At 48.2% G+C, this 17,394-nt stretch overlaps 1 protein-coding gene across 6 annotated transcripts in view; it reads left to right on the top strand.

The window, feature by feature from the left end:
- Positions 1 to 17,394, top strand: part of Mcf2l2 (MCF.2 cell line derived transforming sequence-like 2) — a 196,929-nt gene extending 179,535 nt beyond the window's left edge. For 3 of the 6 annotated variants that reach the window (XM_063261109.1, XM_063261115.1, XM_063261113.1), the window contains 6 exons: positions 4,917 to 5,177; positions 6,390 to 6,482; positions 6,659 to 6,737; positions 14,658 to 14,746; positions 15,036 to 15,118; positions 15,192 to 17,394. In XM_063261109.1, the coding sequence (XP_063117179.1) occupies positions 4,917 to 5,177; positions 6,390 to 6,482; positions 6,659 to 6,737; positions 14,658 to 14,746; positions 15,036 to 15,118; positions 15,192 to 15,273 (687 nt within the window). In that variant the 3' untranslated portion in view covers positions 15,274 to 17,394. The remainder of the gene's footprint in view (positions 1 to 4,916; positions 5,178 to 6,389; positions 6,483 to 6,658; positions 6,738 to 14,657; positions 14,747 to 15,035; positions 15,119 to 15,191) is intronic. The other 3 variants (XM_063261112.1, XM_063261111.1, XM_063261110.1) reach the window with 2 other exon arrangements.

The raw sequence follows: 17,394 nt of genomic DNA, 5'->3' as shown, positions 1-17,394 counted from the left end.
TGGGTCTGGTTTTGTTTTGTTTCGTTTTCTTTTGCCAGTACCATGCTTTTTTTCACCATTGTATTTAGCTTTATAGTATAATTTCAAGTCAGGGATTGCAGTGCCCCCTGTCTTTGTTGCCCAGGACTGCCTTTGCTATTCTAGGTCTCTTCTGATTCCAGATGAATTTTAGGACTGTTTTCTTTAATTCTGTGAGACATGCTATTGGAATTTTGATTGGGATTGCACTGAATCTGTACAACAGTTTTGAAAATATGGCCATTTACATTATATTGGTTCTTCCTACCCAAGAGCATGGGATATCTCTCCATTTTCTAATATTCTCTTCAATCTCCCTTTTCAGAGTACTATATTTTTTAATGTAGAGGTCTTTCACATCCTTTGTTAGATTGATTCCTAAGTATTTTATTTTTTGGATGCTATTGTGAAAGGTGTTGTTTCCCTGATTTTTCTCTCAGTGAGTTTGTTATTCACGTACTAGATTATTAAATCTAGTTGTCCTTTGATGGAGTTTTTGGAGTCTTCTAAGTAGAGTATCATGTTACCTGCAAAAAACAATAGTTTAACTTCTTCCTTTCCTATCTTTATGCCTTTTAGTTCTTTCTGTTGACTAATTTGCTCTGGGTAAAGTTTCCAGGACTGTGTTGAATAAGAGTGGAGACAGTGGACATCCTTGTCTTGTTCCTAATTTCAGAGAGATAGTTTTTAGTTTTCATCTATTTAGTATGATGCTGGCTATTGGTTGGTCACAGATGGCTTTTAGCAGATTGCAATAAAGGTCATCTACTCCAATTGCCTACAGGGTTGTTATCATGAATGGGTGTTGGACTGTGTCAAATGCTTTTCCTGCATCTATTGAGATAATTGTATAGTCTTTGTCCTTGGCTCTGTTAATATACTACATGACATTTATTGATTTGCATATGTTGAACCATCCCTGCATCCTGGGATGAATCCTGCTTGGTCATGATGTACAATCTCCTTGATGGTTTGCTCCATTTTGTTTGCCAGCATCTCACAGAGGATTTTTGCATTGATGTTTATTAGAGAGATGGGCCTGTAGTTCTCTTTCTTGGTTGGGTCCTTCTTTGGTTTTGCTGTCAAGGTATTTCTTGCTTCCAGGAATGGATTTCGGAGTATTGCTTCCCTTTCAGTTTCATTAGAGTCCGGGACATGGTGGCATTAGGTCTTCTTTAGAATTCAGCAGTGAATCCATCAGGGCTACAAGCTCTTTGTGTCCGAAACCAGCTGTTTGTGTCTATTTCAGTTCCCCCTTCCCTCCCGTGTGTAACCGTGCCACACACAGGTTAACAACCTTTGTGATCCCGTGGATTGCCTGCAATCTTCCCACCCTCACCATGCCTACCCCGGAGGGTGCTGTCAGGCAGGGATGAGGACCCAGTCACAGGGAAGGCACCTGGCACAGCAGGTGCCTGGCAGATGCTGCCTGACCCTGCTGAGCTGCCCAAGGCCCTGTCTGCCCTTTCATCTCTGGCTGGGGGGGTCACTGGCGCCCACAGCTTCCAAATTTCATTTCTGCCGCAATCTGTCTGTCGATTCATCTGTCCAGGTGGATCCTGCTTCTTTGGGCAAGAAAGACTGTATCACATTCACTGTTACTGCCAGGAACGAAAGCTCAGGCACCCGAGGAGGTCTCTTTGTGGCCTCTGACACTGTAGCCACAGTCTCATTTCAAAGTGCTTGCCTGAGAAATCCTGGTGCCTGAGACAGAGTACTTTCTGGTTTATCTGGCCATCACCTTTGCCCCAGGGCAGAGACTGTGAGCCTTGTCACTCCATCCCACTGGGTTTCTTCAGTGCATGAGGCAGAGCCACGCTTTGTTCTCCCGTGGAAAATGGTTGGCAGTGTACACATTTTCTAGGGCTGCTGTAACTTCAAACAATGCAAAAGCCAGGTGCTGGCGGTGCACACCTGTAATCCCAGCACTAGGAGGCTGAGGCAGGAGGCTTGCTGGGAGTTCAAGGCCAGCTAAACTGCATAGTAAGACCCTGTCTCAAAAAAAAAAGTAAATAAATGAAGACAAATTCATTCTCTGGCAGTTTTGAGGCTGGGTGGCCAACAAGAAGGCGTCAGTTGGGCTGTGCTCCCTCTGTGGACCCCTTCCTGGCTTCAGGGGCTGCCGGTCTTGCTCACAGTAAAATCTGTGTGGCTCTGGGACTATGGCCTGGGCAGGGATTCAGGGCTCCTGCCTGTGTACCCCACCCCTGGGTGCCAGACTCGCCCTTACGCCTGCCGTGCCCTCCTCTTACCCCGTGCTCGGGCTCCTCCCTCCCCCGGGCCTTCTCCTCTTCCTCATCCTTTCCTGGGGACCCCTTCTCAGAGCTCTCCCCACTCCTCATTTACTCACAACCTGCCGCTCAGAAAGCATCGCACTCCTGCCAGTGGCTGCCTCATGGTTACTGTCTTCGGTGGCCACTGAAGTGTCGCTTTTACTCAGGGCCTGGTCAGTGCCTGGCTCCTCTCTGGGTTGCACTCTTGGCTGGGGCGTGAGCAGCTCTGCCTGTGGCTGGGCCAGCTGGACACCCTGAGGTGATGAAGCCTGGAAAGGCGACATCTAACGGACCTCCCTCACCCTGACTGGGGTGCACCTGGCCCTGGGTCTGCCCCTGCATTCCAGCCCCATCACTCTGGGTTCTTAGAACTGCCCTGCAAGCCACGTTAGGAATGGACATGTCCACTGCTAGGTGGTTCCTACAAGCAGCCTTACCTAGAATGTCCTCATCCACCTGTTGAAGAACGAAGTGAGGGTGCTGGCGCTCAGTCCTCGGGGACAGTCACTCCTATTCCTTCTTACAGCCATCACCATGCTCTCCATGGGCGAGTGGGTGTGCGTGGCCCCGTGCCTGTAATTCCAGCACTGGGGAAGCTGAGACAGGAGGATCTCTGCAAGTTTGAGGCCAGCCTGGGCTACATAGCAAGGCAGACTCAGAAGCATAAATAAATCCATGTGAAAGTGATGGCCCAGGCCTGAGGTGATGATGTGGGAGTGGATCCCTGTAGGGCAGACAGAGTGAGACCCTCAGGGTGCTCCCGAGCCGCCCAGCCCTCTGCCTTGGAGCAGGATCAGACTAAGCACCAGCCACAGAGAGGAAATCCTGCACTTGAGGGGCAGAAAGCTCCAAACTGGGAGCTGTGCATTCGATTTCACAGGTGAATTTTACAAAGCAAAAAGAGAAAATTAACCCAGAAAGTAGACACCAAGCACTGCAGAGATCACTGGGGTAAACACTCCTGGTGTTTGCGTTTCAGAATTTCAGACCTACACTCAGCGCTTTCTCAAAGACAGTGAGTTTGTTCTACATCTAGATAATAAGCCACAAAATAACCAGTTACAAACCGTGTACAAATTTCTGGTATTTTACTCTCAGAATCATATAGCTTTTTCTCCTCTGGGTGATGTGAAGGCAAATGTTTGGCCATCTGCTTTGCTTTAAGGGAATTTTTTTGTCAGGAGAATCAGATAACAGTCTGTGCTCCAGGCCACATCACTACTGCAGCCCCGGGAGCGTGCAGGGAACCAGCCGGCTCTCTCTCGTGTCTCTCTCTGTCTCTGTCTCTGTCTCTGTCTCTCTGTCTCTGTCTCTCTCTCTCTCTCTCTCTCTCTCTCTCTGTCTCTCTCTCTCTCTCTCTCTCTCTCTCTCTCTCTCTCTCTCTCTCTCTCCCAGCTGTAGCCCACTTGGAGGTCAGGCTGGTTGGTGCAGGCAGAGATACGCTGATACGTGTTTGGAACCAACAAGATTTTTTTTTAAGGCATTGTTTGGGATTATTTTCTCACTCTGCACTCACCATAAAAAACTAGCTGTACCTCTCTTGTCTCTTTCAAATCTCGAGTTCTCAGGTACCTGAAGCCAATGTTAGGATACAGATGAAATATGGATTATCATTGGTCTATATTGCAGCCAAAATTGTCTCCCTTGAACATAATTTTAAAAGTTCATTCCTTGCTTTTTAAAATAGACTGTCTGAGCTGGGCATGGTGGCTCACACCTGTAATCCCAGTGCTCACGAGGCTGAGGCAGGAGGATTACTACAAGTTTGAAAGCAGCCTGGGCTACAAAGTGAGCTCAAGGCCAGCCTGAACTGCATAGCAAGGCCTTGTCAAAAAAAAAGTGACTGTCTGTAGAAACCAAAAATGTAAATTAGAACCAAAATGTGTAATAGGTCTTGTGAAATAGCAAGAAAATGTTTAAATGGGGAGGAGAACAAAGATGGGGGAGTGGGAAAGGAAAGAAGAGAAAAGTACAAAAATGAGAAAGAAAGAAAAACTGGAAACAAAGGGTTTGTAAGTAAGGAGGGAAGGAGGATCTAAAAGGAGGGCAGGGGAATAGGAAGGAAAACAATCAAGTTTTATCATGTACAGGTACCAGTCCTCTACAGTGAATGTGATTCTATATATCTAAAATGTACTGATAAAAACTAGCTGGGAAAAATAAAATACATATAATCAAAGGGCATTGTTTCCATCAAAAAATAAATGAAATAAAATAGACTGGGATCAACTGCAAAAAAAAAAAAAGAGGGAACAGAATTCTGCTAACTAAGCAGCACACAAAAATTAAAAAGGAGAAAGAAAGGCAAAAATACTGAGTACCAACACTTTGCCTTCTTTTTGGTTTTATTCTGTTTTGCTTCTCTGAGATGGAATCTCACTAAATTGAAATTTCCAAGGCAGGCTTCCAGCCTCCAGTCCTCCTGCCTCAGCCTCCAGCATGCTGGGGTACAGCCCTAGCACCCCTCACAGACCCGAACTGATTCCTTTCCCGATGGCACCACGGTCATCAGTGAGGTCGCTCCGTGTTGATGTAGTGACAGAGTGGCCCAAGTGGCGCTGGTGGAACAATCTCGAGTAAGCCTGCTTCCCAGTTTGCAGACAGACCGCTCGGCTCTTCCTCCAGCAGGGCCTTTCCAGCTTTTTTCTTATGGATCCGTGTTTCCAAAAGGACGACATCGAAAAGCTGGGCGCACTGCTGAGGGACGGCCCGTTCGGCGTGTGGACGGTTAGCAGGGAGCGGCACAAAGTGAAGGACTTGGTGAGATTTAAGCCCAGCCAGAGGCAGATCTATCTGTTCCAGCGGGGCATCGTGTTCTGCAAGATCCGCGGGGAGCCCGGCGACGAAGGGTCATCGCCTCGCTACAGCTTTAAGAAGTGTCTGAAGGTGAGGGGCTGCGGTGCGCGACCCTCTGGGCAGGAGGTAGTGATGAAGGTGGGCAAAGCTGTAACCGCCCCCTACCCGCACTCCGGAGGCTGAGGCAGGAGCATTGGGAGTTGAAGACAGCCGACAGTTTGCAGATAGTTATTTTTATTTTGCAAGATCTTCGATTTGCAAAATTTCAGTGAAGGTGACCTGCCAAGTACTTCGCAACAGAGCTAGAATACGCGCCCAGGCTGGGGTGACCCAGACTCAGGCCCGCAGCCAGGCCCCGCACAGGGCCCCGTTGGTGACCGTACATTAGGGTATCTAGACAAACTAATTAGAGACTCTCTTTCCTGCAGGCAGAGGGGATAGAGTTTGGTGGTTAGGCCCAAGCTGGATTTCATCTTAGACCTACCCTTCTCAGTTGCACACCCCCTGACCTAAGTGACACTTCCTTGTCTCTTTTCTAACCTTTTTTTAGCACCTATATTTAAACTTTTCAAATTGTCAATCATCCATGTTTGCCGGACATAATGATGGCGTCATCTTGGTGCACACGGCACCTCTCATCATTTTCCTTCCCCTTCCCCCCTCCCGCTCCCCATCCCCTTCCTGTTTGCAAAAGATCCATTTCCCTGGTCTTATCATGTCTTTTATTTTGCTCTTTAAATGTTTTATTCAAACGCATGTCATCGTGTGTGGGTATAGGCAGCATCCTGACCCTTCCCTAGGCCTCCGCAAACCCAGGTCCCCACCTGTCTCTTGCCTGAGTAGGAAATGTTCCATAGCCGCAAGCTGTCTCAAACATACACACACACACACACACACACACACACACACACACACACACACATACCTGCGCGTGCGTACACACGCACGCACGCACACATACACACGCACACACACACACTCGTGATTAAGACTAATGATTTAGTTGTAGTTGTGTATGCTTATGTTTCTCAATAATTGACACTCATTTACTGTTAGAGATTTGCACAACAGGTGTTAAAAGAGACGGTTTCTTAGCTTCATGACTGGGCTGCAGGGAAGTGTAGTCCTGCAAAACACGCAGCACATGGAATGCTGTGTCACGCTGTGTTTTCTGCCACCTCGGGCTGTTAAGAGAGGAAAGCAAGACACTTGGCAGAAGATGACAGAAGCCATCAGGGCAGCAGAAATTCTAGCATCCAAAATGGTGGCGCAGAGCGTTTTTCTCCGCTTTCTTTCCCATAGCTGGCGACACTTTCGGTTCACCAGCTTGGAAGGGGGAGCAGTAAGAAGTTTGAAATCTCCAGCCAAAATGGACTTGAGAAATATGTCCTGCAGGTGAGGCTCACGCTCTCCCCCAGATGTCCCCTCCTCGTCCCCTGCTGCCTTCCTGTCATTTGGCGAGGAAATTCTGTCTCATTCCTCTGAAGGTCACCCAGAGAAGAAAAGCCCTGGCAGCTAATACTCAGGGTGATGCGATTCTCATAGTAGTATTTTTTGATCTGTAATTGCAGGCGCCATCCAAAGAAATCAAAGACTGTTGGTTTTCAGAAATAAGTAGATTGTTGGTGGAACAGCGAAACAATGTTAAAGGTAGGTGACTTCAGTCTGAAAGGTTACCTAGTTCTGGTTTCATGATGGGTGTGTCCATCAGTGCATTGGAGAAGGGTTTGCTGGGGAAAATGACTGTGTCCACATTTTCACAGTCCCTGGAAACATCTGTGCCTGTCTTAAATGGAGTGTGTGTTGTGTGTGTGTGTGTGGTTGTGTTGGTGTATACCTTTCCAGTTGTATTCCTTACACACTAATTGCTAAGGGCAGCTTCTTTTTTTTTTTTTTTTTTTTTGTCTTTTTTGAGATGGGGTCTCAATATGCAGTTCAGGCTGGCCTTGAGCTCACTTTGTAGCCCAGGCTGGTCTCGAACTTGCAATGATCCTCCCACCTCAGCCTCCGGAGTGCTGGGATTACAGGCGTGAGCCACCATGCCCGGCTAAGGGCAGCTTCTTAATCAGAAATCCAGTGCCGTCCCAGAAGATGTTAACTTGAGATACAAATGCCCAGAATTTCCTTTCCATAAGCTGATATACAACATTCACTCTCTTGCAGCACACAGCTCAACGGGTTTCCACCTAGTCACAAAGCTGTGACCATCACCAGTCTGACTCTGATCTAACTCTGGAACAATTATGTGCTCTCCCCCGACTAAAAAGTCCTGCATGGCTTAGCAGTAATGCGGTCTTCCCCTCCCCTCTCTAGCGGCCACTGTTCTGCTTTTGGCCGCTGCTGAGTTTCCTTACTCTATAGACATTTTATGTCAATGGAATATGGGAAAACATTCTTTCTATCAGATGCTTTCACTGAGCATCATTTTTTGAATTTCACCCATGTTCTGCAGGTGTCAGGAGGCGATGGATAAATTAGTCCTCAGTGTACAGATGGGTCATTGTCTGAGTCTATCTAGGTCCTGCTGCTAGAGCAAAACGCCACAGGCTGGGTGGCTTATAAAGCAGAGAAATATAGTGGCTCATAGCTCCAGCCCTGGGAAGCCCAAGGTCAGGGGCTACGTCTCCTGAGGGTCCTCTCTGTATCGTCCCATGGGAGAGAAAACAGAGGGAGGAGGGGAAGGAGGACAGAGGCCAAGGGAGAGCATGGTGCATGTGTGAGGGCCAGCAAGAAGGCACCGGACTCGTGCTCTGATCGGGAGCCCACCCTTGTGATGCCACAGTTACAGGGCCATGAGTTTACATGTGAGTGCGGTGGCCCCGTGGGCCAGGCCTCCCGCACTGGCCATCAGATTTCCAACACAGGAGCCCTAGAGGGTGTGTTCAGGTTAAAGTGCCTGTATTTATTCATTGATGGATTGTGAGCATTTTTTGGTCATTGTAACTAAAGATGCTATGGATATTTGCATACAGTTTTTTGTGGTAATCTCCATTCCTAATTGTCCTGGGTATTCCGTAGCGTGGCTGGACCCCACGGTGACTCTGGTGCATGTTCTGAAGATCTCTGTACACTGTTTTCCAAAGCAGTGCCACCGTCTGAAATTCACGTCAGCGGTGCATGCAGGTCCCAACCTGTCTACATCCTCGCTAAGACCCGTTAGTGTCTGTCACTAATATTATTTAGCACCCCCTCGGCAGCATGAAGCAGCACCCCCAGCAGCACTGGCTCACAGTTCCCTCAGGACCAGCCCTGTCGAGTGTCTTTTCACAGCCAGGAAAACGTCTGTGTCCTTTGCATTTAAAAAAATTTTTATTAGTACATGTTTGTAGGACATAATAATTACAATTGTCACAGGTGTTGGTCCACTTACATAAATTAATATGTCTTTTATGATTGACTTGCAAGGGTTATTGATATATTCTAAATAGTACAACTCTTTGTCAAATATAATTTGCAAGTATTTTTCCCCATTGGGTGCTTTTGTTTTTATTTTTTTGATACTGTCCTTTGAAGCTCGAAAGTTTTTGATTGTGACAAAGTTTAATTTGTCTATTTTTCCTTTTGGTTTCCTGTGTTTTGAGTATCCCAAAAAGTCACCTCATCCAAGGCTGTGAAGATTAGCAACCAGGCTTTCCTCCAATACCATGCAGTTATATCTTTGCTGCGCTTTGAATTTGTTCTTTCTGGCTGGTCTCACCACCGTCATAGACCGCTAGCTCCCAAGGCTGCCCCCCAAAAGGCAGGGAAGGCAGGAACAAGTTAGGGTTCCACAAAACTCACTGCTCATCCTGACAGTAAATAAATGCTGTCCAGATTGCTGTATGCCTTTAATTTCCAGTTTTTGAGGAGGAAAAAAAATTGTTTCTGACAGTTTTCCCAGTTTTTTCCATGCTTTGATGGAAAAAAAGATTTTTTAATGTGGCTTTTTCTCCACCATTTCCATTAATGTACTTCACTTTTAATAACTGAAAATCACCCTGTATAAGATTTTGCCTTTTACATTTAATTTTTTGTTCTTTTGGGTGTGTTTTTGTTTTTGTTTTTATCAATCCTCATAGCAGCAGGGATATTTGGTGGGAAAATTCATGCCAAGTTCCCTGCAGGCAGTGTCACCAGGGTAGGGAATGCCAGTCTCACGTGAGAGCCTGTCTGCTGTTATTTATGTGGTCAATGATTTGTGCGTTGGTAAGAAACAGTGTACAATGTTGAAAAGAGAAATTTTGCCTTGGGAAACACTTTCTCTGTATCTCTTCTGCTATCAGCTGGTCCAGAGGATGTGACAGTGGGTTTGGTGGAGATGGGGGCGACTCTGGGTTTTCCGCCTCTTTCAAACTGACAGAAGGAAAGCTAAGAAGCATGACTGGGAAACAGCAGCACCAGTTTTCTGTCGCAGTAACCAAGAGGTGAAAGTTTTTGATTTAAACTGTAGGCCTCTTCCAGGTCAGAGTAGTGAGACTGTCTGGTTGATTTTCATCTGTCAAGGAAGAATGGGAGAGACTGACTGACTTCTGATTCTCACTATTAACACTGTGAAAAAGAAAAACAGGTAGTGTGCGAAATCGGCGATGGTCACAGAGAAACAGCATCTCCAGCAGAGAAAGTCACTTGTTTTCCCCCAGGACTGACATTTGGTCACAAAATTGTCCTAGAATCCCTTCCTCCCCGTAACCGTGTTTCTGTAAGTGTGGCTTAGGGACGGGAATGACTGGAAGGGCTCCCTACAGACGGAGACCCAGGTCCCACTCCAGAACCACGGCATTAACGGAGCTAGGACATGGATTTGGGGCTTATTAAATTTTCTAGACAGGGAACTTATATTACAGTTTGGAGTGGAGGGTTATCAGGACCTCACACTTGCCAGGCAGGCACTGTGCCACGGAGCATATCCCTGGCTACATTACCACTTTTTAAACAGCTTTATTGAAGTAGAAAGACAAAATAAGATGCATATATTTAAAATAAGATACATATATTTAAGTGTCTGTTTTCATAACAGGTGCGTGTGCGTGGTGGGGGGAGCAGTCTGGGGATCAAACCCAGGTCCTCACACGTCCTCCAGCTCCTTTAATACCTGCACACAAGTGTGCAAATACCACCACAGCCCAGAGCTGGCCAGTCTGTCACCCCAGCAGTCCTCTCCTGCCATTCACCCAGCCACTCTCCTACCCCTCCCTCTCCTACCCACAGAGCCACTTCCTGTCTCCGTAAATTAGCTTCCGTTCTCTAGAATTCTGCGGAGTATCACTGTATGCATATCTATTTCTGAATCTTGGTTCTATCACTCAGGGTAACCATGCTGAGATTCATCTAGGTCGCCTTGTATGACAAAAGTACATTCCTTTCCATCACCAAGTAGCATCCTGCCACTTGGTTACACCCCAACTTCTTCATCCATCTGCTTGGTTTTTTTTTTTTTTTTGTTTCGTTTTGTTTTGTTTTTTTTTTTTTAATTGGTATCTGGTATTGAACTCACAACCATGCGCTTGCAAGGCAGGTGCTTATGCCGCTGAGCTAAATCCCCAGCCTCCATCCATCTGCTTGTTATGAGTAGTTACTTTGCTTCCATTTTTGCTTATTTTGTATAAGAGAGCTGAGAACATTTAAGTGCAATCTTTGTATGGATGTGTGTTTTCATCTTCATGGGTAAATGCCTAGGAGTGGAACGGTCAGGACACACAACAGGCATGTGTCTTGACCTTTTACGAGATGGTATTTTCCAAAATGGCTAGGCCATCTTATTCCCACCGCAGTGTGTGAGGGCAGAATTTGGCCTTGCTGGTCCTTTTAATTGTCAGCCTTCTGGTTAGAGGACAGTGACGGCCATCCAGATCTTCATTTGCTTTTCCTTCATAAGCACGGGCTTCTCTCCCATCTGTGTGTCTTCTCCGATGAAGTGACCATTCAAATCTTTTATTCATTGTTCCCTTATTATTAAGTTTTGAAAGTATTTTTTTAAAAAAAGTATCTCCTAGGTGTGTATTCTTTATCAGGCAAATGCTTTGTGAGGATTTTCTTGCACTGTTTGGCCTATCTTTTCATTCCCTTGAAAGAAACTTTTGAGGTGCAAATGATTTTAACTTTTTTCTTTTCTTTTCTTTTTTTTATTATCGGTACCAGGGATCAAACTCACGACCACATGCTTGCAAAGCAGGTGCTTATGCTTCTGAGCTAAATCCCTGGCCCTAGTGATTTTAATACGACCCAACTTTAAACGTATGAAAGCTTGCCAGGGATAGAGCTCAGTGGCATAGAACCTGCCTGGCAAGCATAAGATCCTGAATTCAATTCCTAGCACCAAAAAAAGCTGGGAATGGTGGTGCATACCTGTTATCCCAGCACTTGAGAAGCTGAGGCAGGAGGACCACCACAAGTTTGAGGCAACCTGGGCTACAAAGTGAGTTCAAGACCACCCTGAACTACCTAATAAGACCCTCTCAAAAAAAAATTAAAAAGACCAAGGAAAATTTAAATGTACAATTTAAATTTTAACTGAATCTCCCTGGCCTGAACCATAAAGTTTGTTGGGAGGCATTCAGCTAACGCCTCAGACGCACACTGCTCAAGCCCTCCTCACCCCTAGCACCGTGCGTCGAGCTTGCGAGAGGAATGCCAAATCTAGATAAGAAGCGGAGCCAGACTGCAGCCCACAGTTTGGATTCAAAGCACAGCCCTACCAAACAGGAAGAGAGACCGGAGGCACCCCTCCCCTTTCCGCTCACAGATCCTCGCAGACGGTCAATTCCACACAAATTTATCTCAGCACAACTGAGTCTCCTGAGCCGGGGGCCCCAAGCAGGATCTGAGGGAAACGTCACCATAAATGATGCAAACAGTGAGGGCTCCGAGGACTGGGAGCGGCCTGCCATGGACTGGGGAGCAAGTGGGAGCCAGCACCCTGGGGAGACCCATGAGCCCCTAGAGTGAGGCTCGGGGTGTCCAGGAAATGGAGGGGGGGGTGCCCAAGTCTCTAAGATCAGGAATGTCAGGGACACCCGCATGTGACATCTGTCCAGCGCTTTACAAAGCTGTGACATGTAAATATTTCCACCCCAGTTTATGCCTACACCGTCCTCCTCCACCTTCCCCTCCAAGGGGGTTGTTGGGTGTGATACTCTGTGCTCTGGCCAAGTGCCCTATAGGGACAGGACGAGTGTGAGAAGGACACCAGAAGCCCAGGATGAACATGGAGACAGAAGCGGGTGGGGCACCCAGAGGGTCTGACAGGGTCAGCTAGGGTTTGGGGGGAACCAGGAAGTAACAGAAAAGTGGGACACAGCACTACCTCCCCAAGGAGAGAGGTGGACAGGGTGGCCTGGATGGATGCTGTGGCACGGCCCTGTGTATCTCAGCCACTTACGGCCTCCCTGTATGGCCTGACCATCTATTACTAAAGGCTAGAGCGAGGCTATGGGGAAGCATGGGGCTGGCAGCATCATGGGGGTTTCGCCCTAGGTAGGACACAGGACCAGGACCCAGGCCTGGCAGAAATCAAGGCTGCAGCCTGGCCACCGGGCAGCACAGCCAATCCCCTGGGTCATAAAAGGTGGCCTCAGAAGCCTTTGAAAGCAACAGAGCCAGGCATGGTGGTGCACATCTGTAATCTCAATGCTCAGGAGGTTGAGGCAGAAGGATCATTGCAAGCTCAAGACCAGCCTGAACTGTACAGCAAGACCCTGTCTCAAAAAAAAAAAAAATTTAAAAAGTGGGAGATCTGGGGGTTTAGCTCAGTAGCATAAACTCCTGCCTGGCAAGCACAAGGTTGTGAGTTTGATCCTCAGTTTGATCTCCGGTACCAAAAAGAAAAAAAAAGAAAAGACTAAACAAAGAATGTCCTGCTTCCTCCTCTTATCTAAGACAGTTTGCAAATAAAGTAGGCACCCTCTGTAGTAAACCAGCCTCAGCAGCCAAGCTGATGCTCTGGAACCCAAACGAAAGCATCCTCTCCATCCTGGAAGCCCCCAGAATGTGCTGACACTCCCTGGGATTGAATCTTGGCTGCGGGGATGACCAGGCCGAAAGTGTCCCCAAGGTGGTGCACAGAACGGCCAGGTCAGCAGCACAGGCCCAGGCCCGGAGAAGGGCTGGGACTCTGAAGTCTCATGGATCCAGGCTTCAACCCAGCTTTCTTCCTCTGGGCATGAGCAGCTGTGCCTCTTTGGGTTCAAGCCCTTTTGTCCCGTTTTGTGCAATGGAGTCATAACATACAGTCTTCTCTTGGAGAGGAAATTCCCGGGCCAGTGCCTGCATCTTGTTACATACAGTCCCCAGCCCTGGATGAGCTGCTGCCTGGCGCCAAGGGAAGGGAAGGAGAACCCAGGGGGGTGCACTGCTTCAGGGCCCAAGTCTCTGAGTGAAAATGATGCAACTCATTTCATTCAGTGAGATGGTCCTCAACTGGTTACAAAGAATAGAGGAAAATCTAATTTGAAAGGGAAACAGCCTGCCAGTGTAAAATCTGCCAGGAACTAGCAACATCCACAGCAGAGGCCCAGGGATGGAGCTAGTGGCACAGCACCTGCCTGGCAAGCATGAGGTCCTGAGTTCAAGTTCCAGTACCAAAAAAAAAAAAAAAAAAAAAAAAAAAACTACAGCAGATCCATTGCACCAGCCACTGGACAGCAGTGAAAAAGCCACGACCTTGTCTTCCAAATCAGTCATTTACCAAAAACAAAAACAAAAACAAAAACAAAAACCCTCTATTCTGAAGATATTCGACTCATCCAAGCAAAATAAAACCCTAGAATTCTTAGAACTTCTACATCAAATGCTAAACCAGGTCTCCTAAACCACGCAAGACGCTGGTGATGTGAGCTCGGAGGAGAAGATCGCTGCTGAACCCACTCTTTTTCTGCCTTCCCCACCGACAGTGTTTGCTATCCACACTCCTAAGCGCACCCGGGCCCTCGGGGACACCTGCCCCAGGCCGCGTCCTCGCGCGTGTGGGCCACATACCTGTTGTTTTCTTTCTTTCTTTTTCTTTCTTTTTTTCTTATTTTGCTGTAATCCAGTTAAATATTTGTCCAGGTCCCCGTGAGTTTGCTTTGGTTTTTCCAGGTATGTTTCCCTTCTGTTTGTTTTTTCTTAATTTTTTTTTAAATTTTTTGTCTGTCTGAGATAGGGTGTCGCTATGCGGTTCAGGCTGGACTTGAGCTCACTGTGTAACCCAGGCTGGTCTCAAACTCCTAAGGATCCTCCTGCCTCAGCCTCCTGAACACTGGGGTTGCAGGCGTGCGCCCCACACCCAGCGTCTGTGTCTTGGTTTAGAGCCGTGTATGACCCCTGTGATTATGAGGAGCCCAGGGTAGATAGGCCGAGCTCGCGCTAATCCTCACACCGACACTGCGAAATAGATCTTAGTGTCCCCATTTGAGAGACAAGGAAAGATGCCCAGAGAGGCCAAGTGGCTTCCCGGGGTCACCCAGCTGCTGGGCGGCGGGGTCAGAGCGGCTGCCAGGTCCCGGGCTGCTCTGGCTAAGGCGGCCGCAGAGCCCGCAGCTCCCCGGGCTCCCGGCAGGTGGCGCTGCGGCCCCCGATCAGCAGGAGCGCCCAGCCCGCCCTTTTGTCTCCCAGGCGGCTGCAGCCCGGAGGTCACCCCGACCGCAGCTCGGGAAGGCGGCGATGGCGCAGAAGCCCTGGAAAGGGACAGCAGCGCGCTGAGTGTAACTCACCCTCGACCCCATCCCAGCCTGGCCCTGTCCTCCATCGCCCACTCCTCTCATGAGCCCCCCATGAGGCCCTGGCCTGACCCTTCAGGGTGGCGTCCCCTGACCCCAGCCCTCCCGGTCCCCGCATCCCTGTCACCTCGGCCATGCACTGCCTACTGGTCACGATGGGAGGAGGGAGGGAGGACCTGGGGTCATCCAGGGGGCCTGGCTCAGGTGGGACCCCACCACCCCCACCACCCCCACCACCGCTGGCTATGAACAGTGTCCCCTCTTCCCCTCACAGCTCTCCGGACTCTTCCAGTTGGACGATAGCTGTGAAACGGCTGGAACCCTGGAGACAGGAAGAGACCGTGATGAGCAGGAAAGGTGAGCTGGGGTGGGGAAGGAAGCGCTGCCGGCTGTGTTGGCCTGGCCTGCTCCGACCTTGCTGGTGTTTCAGGGCGCTGAGCAGCGTGGAAGAGGAGCACGCAGGCATCCAGCCACCCACGGCGCCACCCAGCGTCCCCTTTCCAGAGGACTGACCTTCGGCGCCATGCATTGCTCTAAGCTGGCCAGGCTGCACACCATCCGCCTCCTAGGGAGAGAGAGGCTGCCGTGGTACTGTGATTACACTCTTATTCCTCAAGGCAAGAGGCCGTAGCTCGGCCATGGATGTGCCCCCAGTTCACGCCCAAGGACTCACGGCACCTGACTTCAGGCGCTGCATCCTGGGATGTCAGATGTGTGGCGGCATCGCGGGCCTCTACCCAGGAGGTATCAGCGGCACACCATGCCATGCCTGCCTTCCCACCCCGAACAGTGACAATCAGTGTTGCCTTCACTGCTGCCAAAGTCCCTGGGGACCCACTCAGCCAGCAGGGGAGCCATCTGTGTGCCACCTCTCCCCACCCGAGAGAATGCCAAGCACTGACCCTCGCCATGGTGGCTCCGCACGGTTGCTATAGATTTGTACATTTTAAAATTTATGTTAGTTACTTTCAGCTATTTTTTATTTTACCTTCATTCCTTTTCACTTGTTTTAGGGTTTCTATTTTATACTTTTAGTTACATTTCAAACATATTTTCACAGCAAATTTGTGTTTGGTTTTCATTTTTCAGTTATTTAAAGTTACTTTATTTTGAGCCACAGAGTTCAGATTAATTGGATTGTAATTACTTACTTTTAATGATGTATCTTTATTAATGTCTGAGTTTTGGTTTTTGGAGTTTTTGAGTTACTTATTTTTATAGCTACTTGACTGAAACTCACTGAAAGATTTTGAGTTATCTATTTTTAGAGTGACACGTTCTTAGTCGCCTCAGACTCTCCTGAGTTACTTCGTTTTAGAGTTGCTCATGGCCACAGAGTTTTTAATTCCGTTATTTTAGAGTCTGGAATTTTTTCATTCATCTATTTATTAGTTAGTTTATGTTACTTGGTGTTTAATTATTTGATTTCCAAGGGTTATTTTCCAACATTGTATTTCTGAATCTTTATGCTCACTTCATTCTTTTCATTACTTGCCGTTGCTTAGCTCTGGCTTTCCAGTTATGTCTCTGCCATTGGAATGCATTCTCTTCATTTTTACATGGCTCCTTTGATTTATTTTCAAAGTCAGTTAAGGTTAGAATTACTTAGTATATCAACCAATTTGAGAGAGAAAGAGAGAGGGAGAGAGAGAGAGAGAAAGAGGCTGGCCCAGTTATGTTAACAGAGGAATTCAGTGCTCCAGCAGTCAGAGAGTTTGGGAAGCAGTGATACTGGGTGGAGATGGTGGAGATTTTACCTGCAAGAAGCAGCCACCATCCCAGAGGCAAGGTGGAGACAAAGAGGAGAGGCTGGAATTCTCCAAACTCAGACATCTGGGGACAGCGGCTCTGGGCTCTAAGTAGACCAGGTCTGGGTCTCTGCAGGGGCACAACAGGATGGTTTTGTTTTGCTTTGTTTTTGTATTTTTGAGACAGGGTATATTACCATATGGTTCAGGCTGGCCTTGAACTCACTGTGTAGCCCAGGCTGGCCTCAAACTCATAGCAATCCTCCTGCTTCAGCCTCCCAAGGACTGGGATTACAGGGGTATACACCATGCCCGGTTAACAACAGGGGTTGACGGGAGAGTTGGAGCCCCCATGACTTCTGGGTGGGGATATTCCGGGGAGGCTGGCAGGATCCATGAGGGCACCTGTGTCTCCTCCACAGAGGAGGAGACAGAGAAGTCCCAGGCTCCCTCCCCAGCACCTCCAGCCCAGGACTAGTTAGTTCTGGTTCAGCGCTGGGAACTTTTAGAGGTGCCTAAACTTTGAGTGTCCCCCGGCTGCGGCCCGGTCTTGCGTCCTGGTTATTTCTAGAGCTGCTAAGCCCATCAGACCCAAGAAGACGCTCTGTCTCCCCATGAGCACACAGGAAGCTGCCTTAGAACTTCAGAAAATAAAGCCGGTGTGTTCCACTGAATCCATGACGGAAGGTCAGAGGTCACAGAGGGACAGAGACCCAGGGACAGGTGTCGGGGAGGCCCCAGGGAACCTCTGTCCTGCGATCCCGAACTGCAGACCCTGCCTCTCTAGTCTCCTCTGCTACAGTGCGGTCTTTCTTGCTAAGTGTCTGAAGTGTATAGACTTCTGCACAACAAAATAAACTTCTTCCTGATCTGTACAGTCTGCAA

This window comes from Cavia porcellus, unplaced genomic scaffold (assembly GCF_034190915.1).
Source record: "Cavia porcellus strain 051 isolate PalLab524CR breed Dunkin Hartley unplaced genomic scaffold, mCavPor4.1 scaffold_14, whole genome shotgun sequence".
Lineage (NCBI taxonomy): Eukaryota > Metazoa > Chordata > Mammalia > Rodentia > Caviidae > Cavia > Cavia porcellus.
Note: the sequence above shows the minus strand (reverse complement) of the source record. Positions and strands in the feature narration are given on the sequence as shown.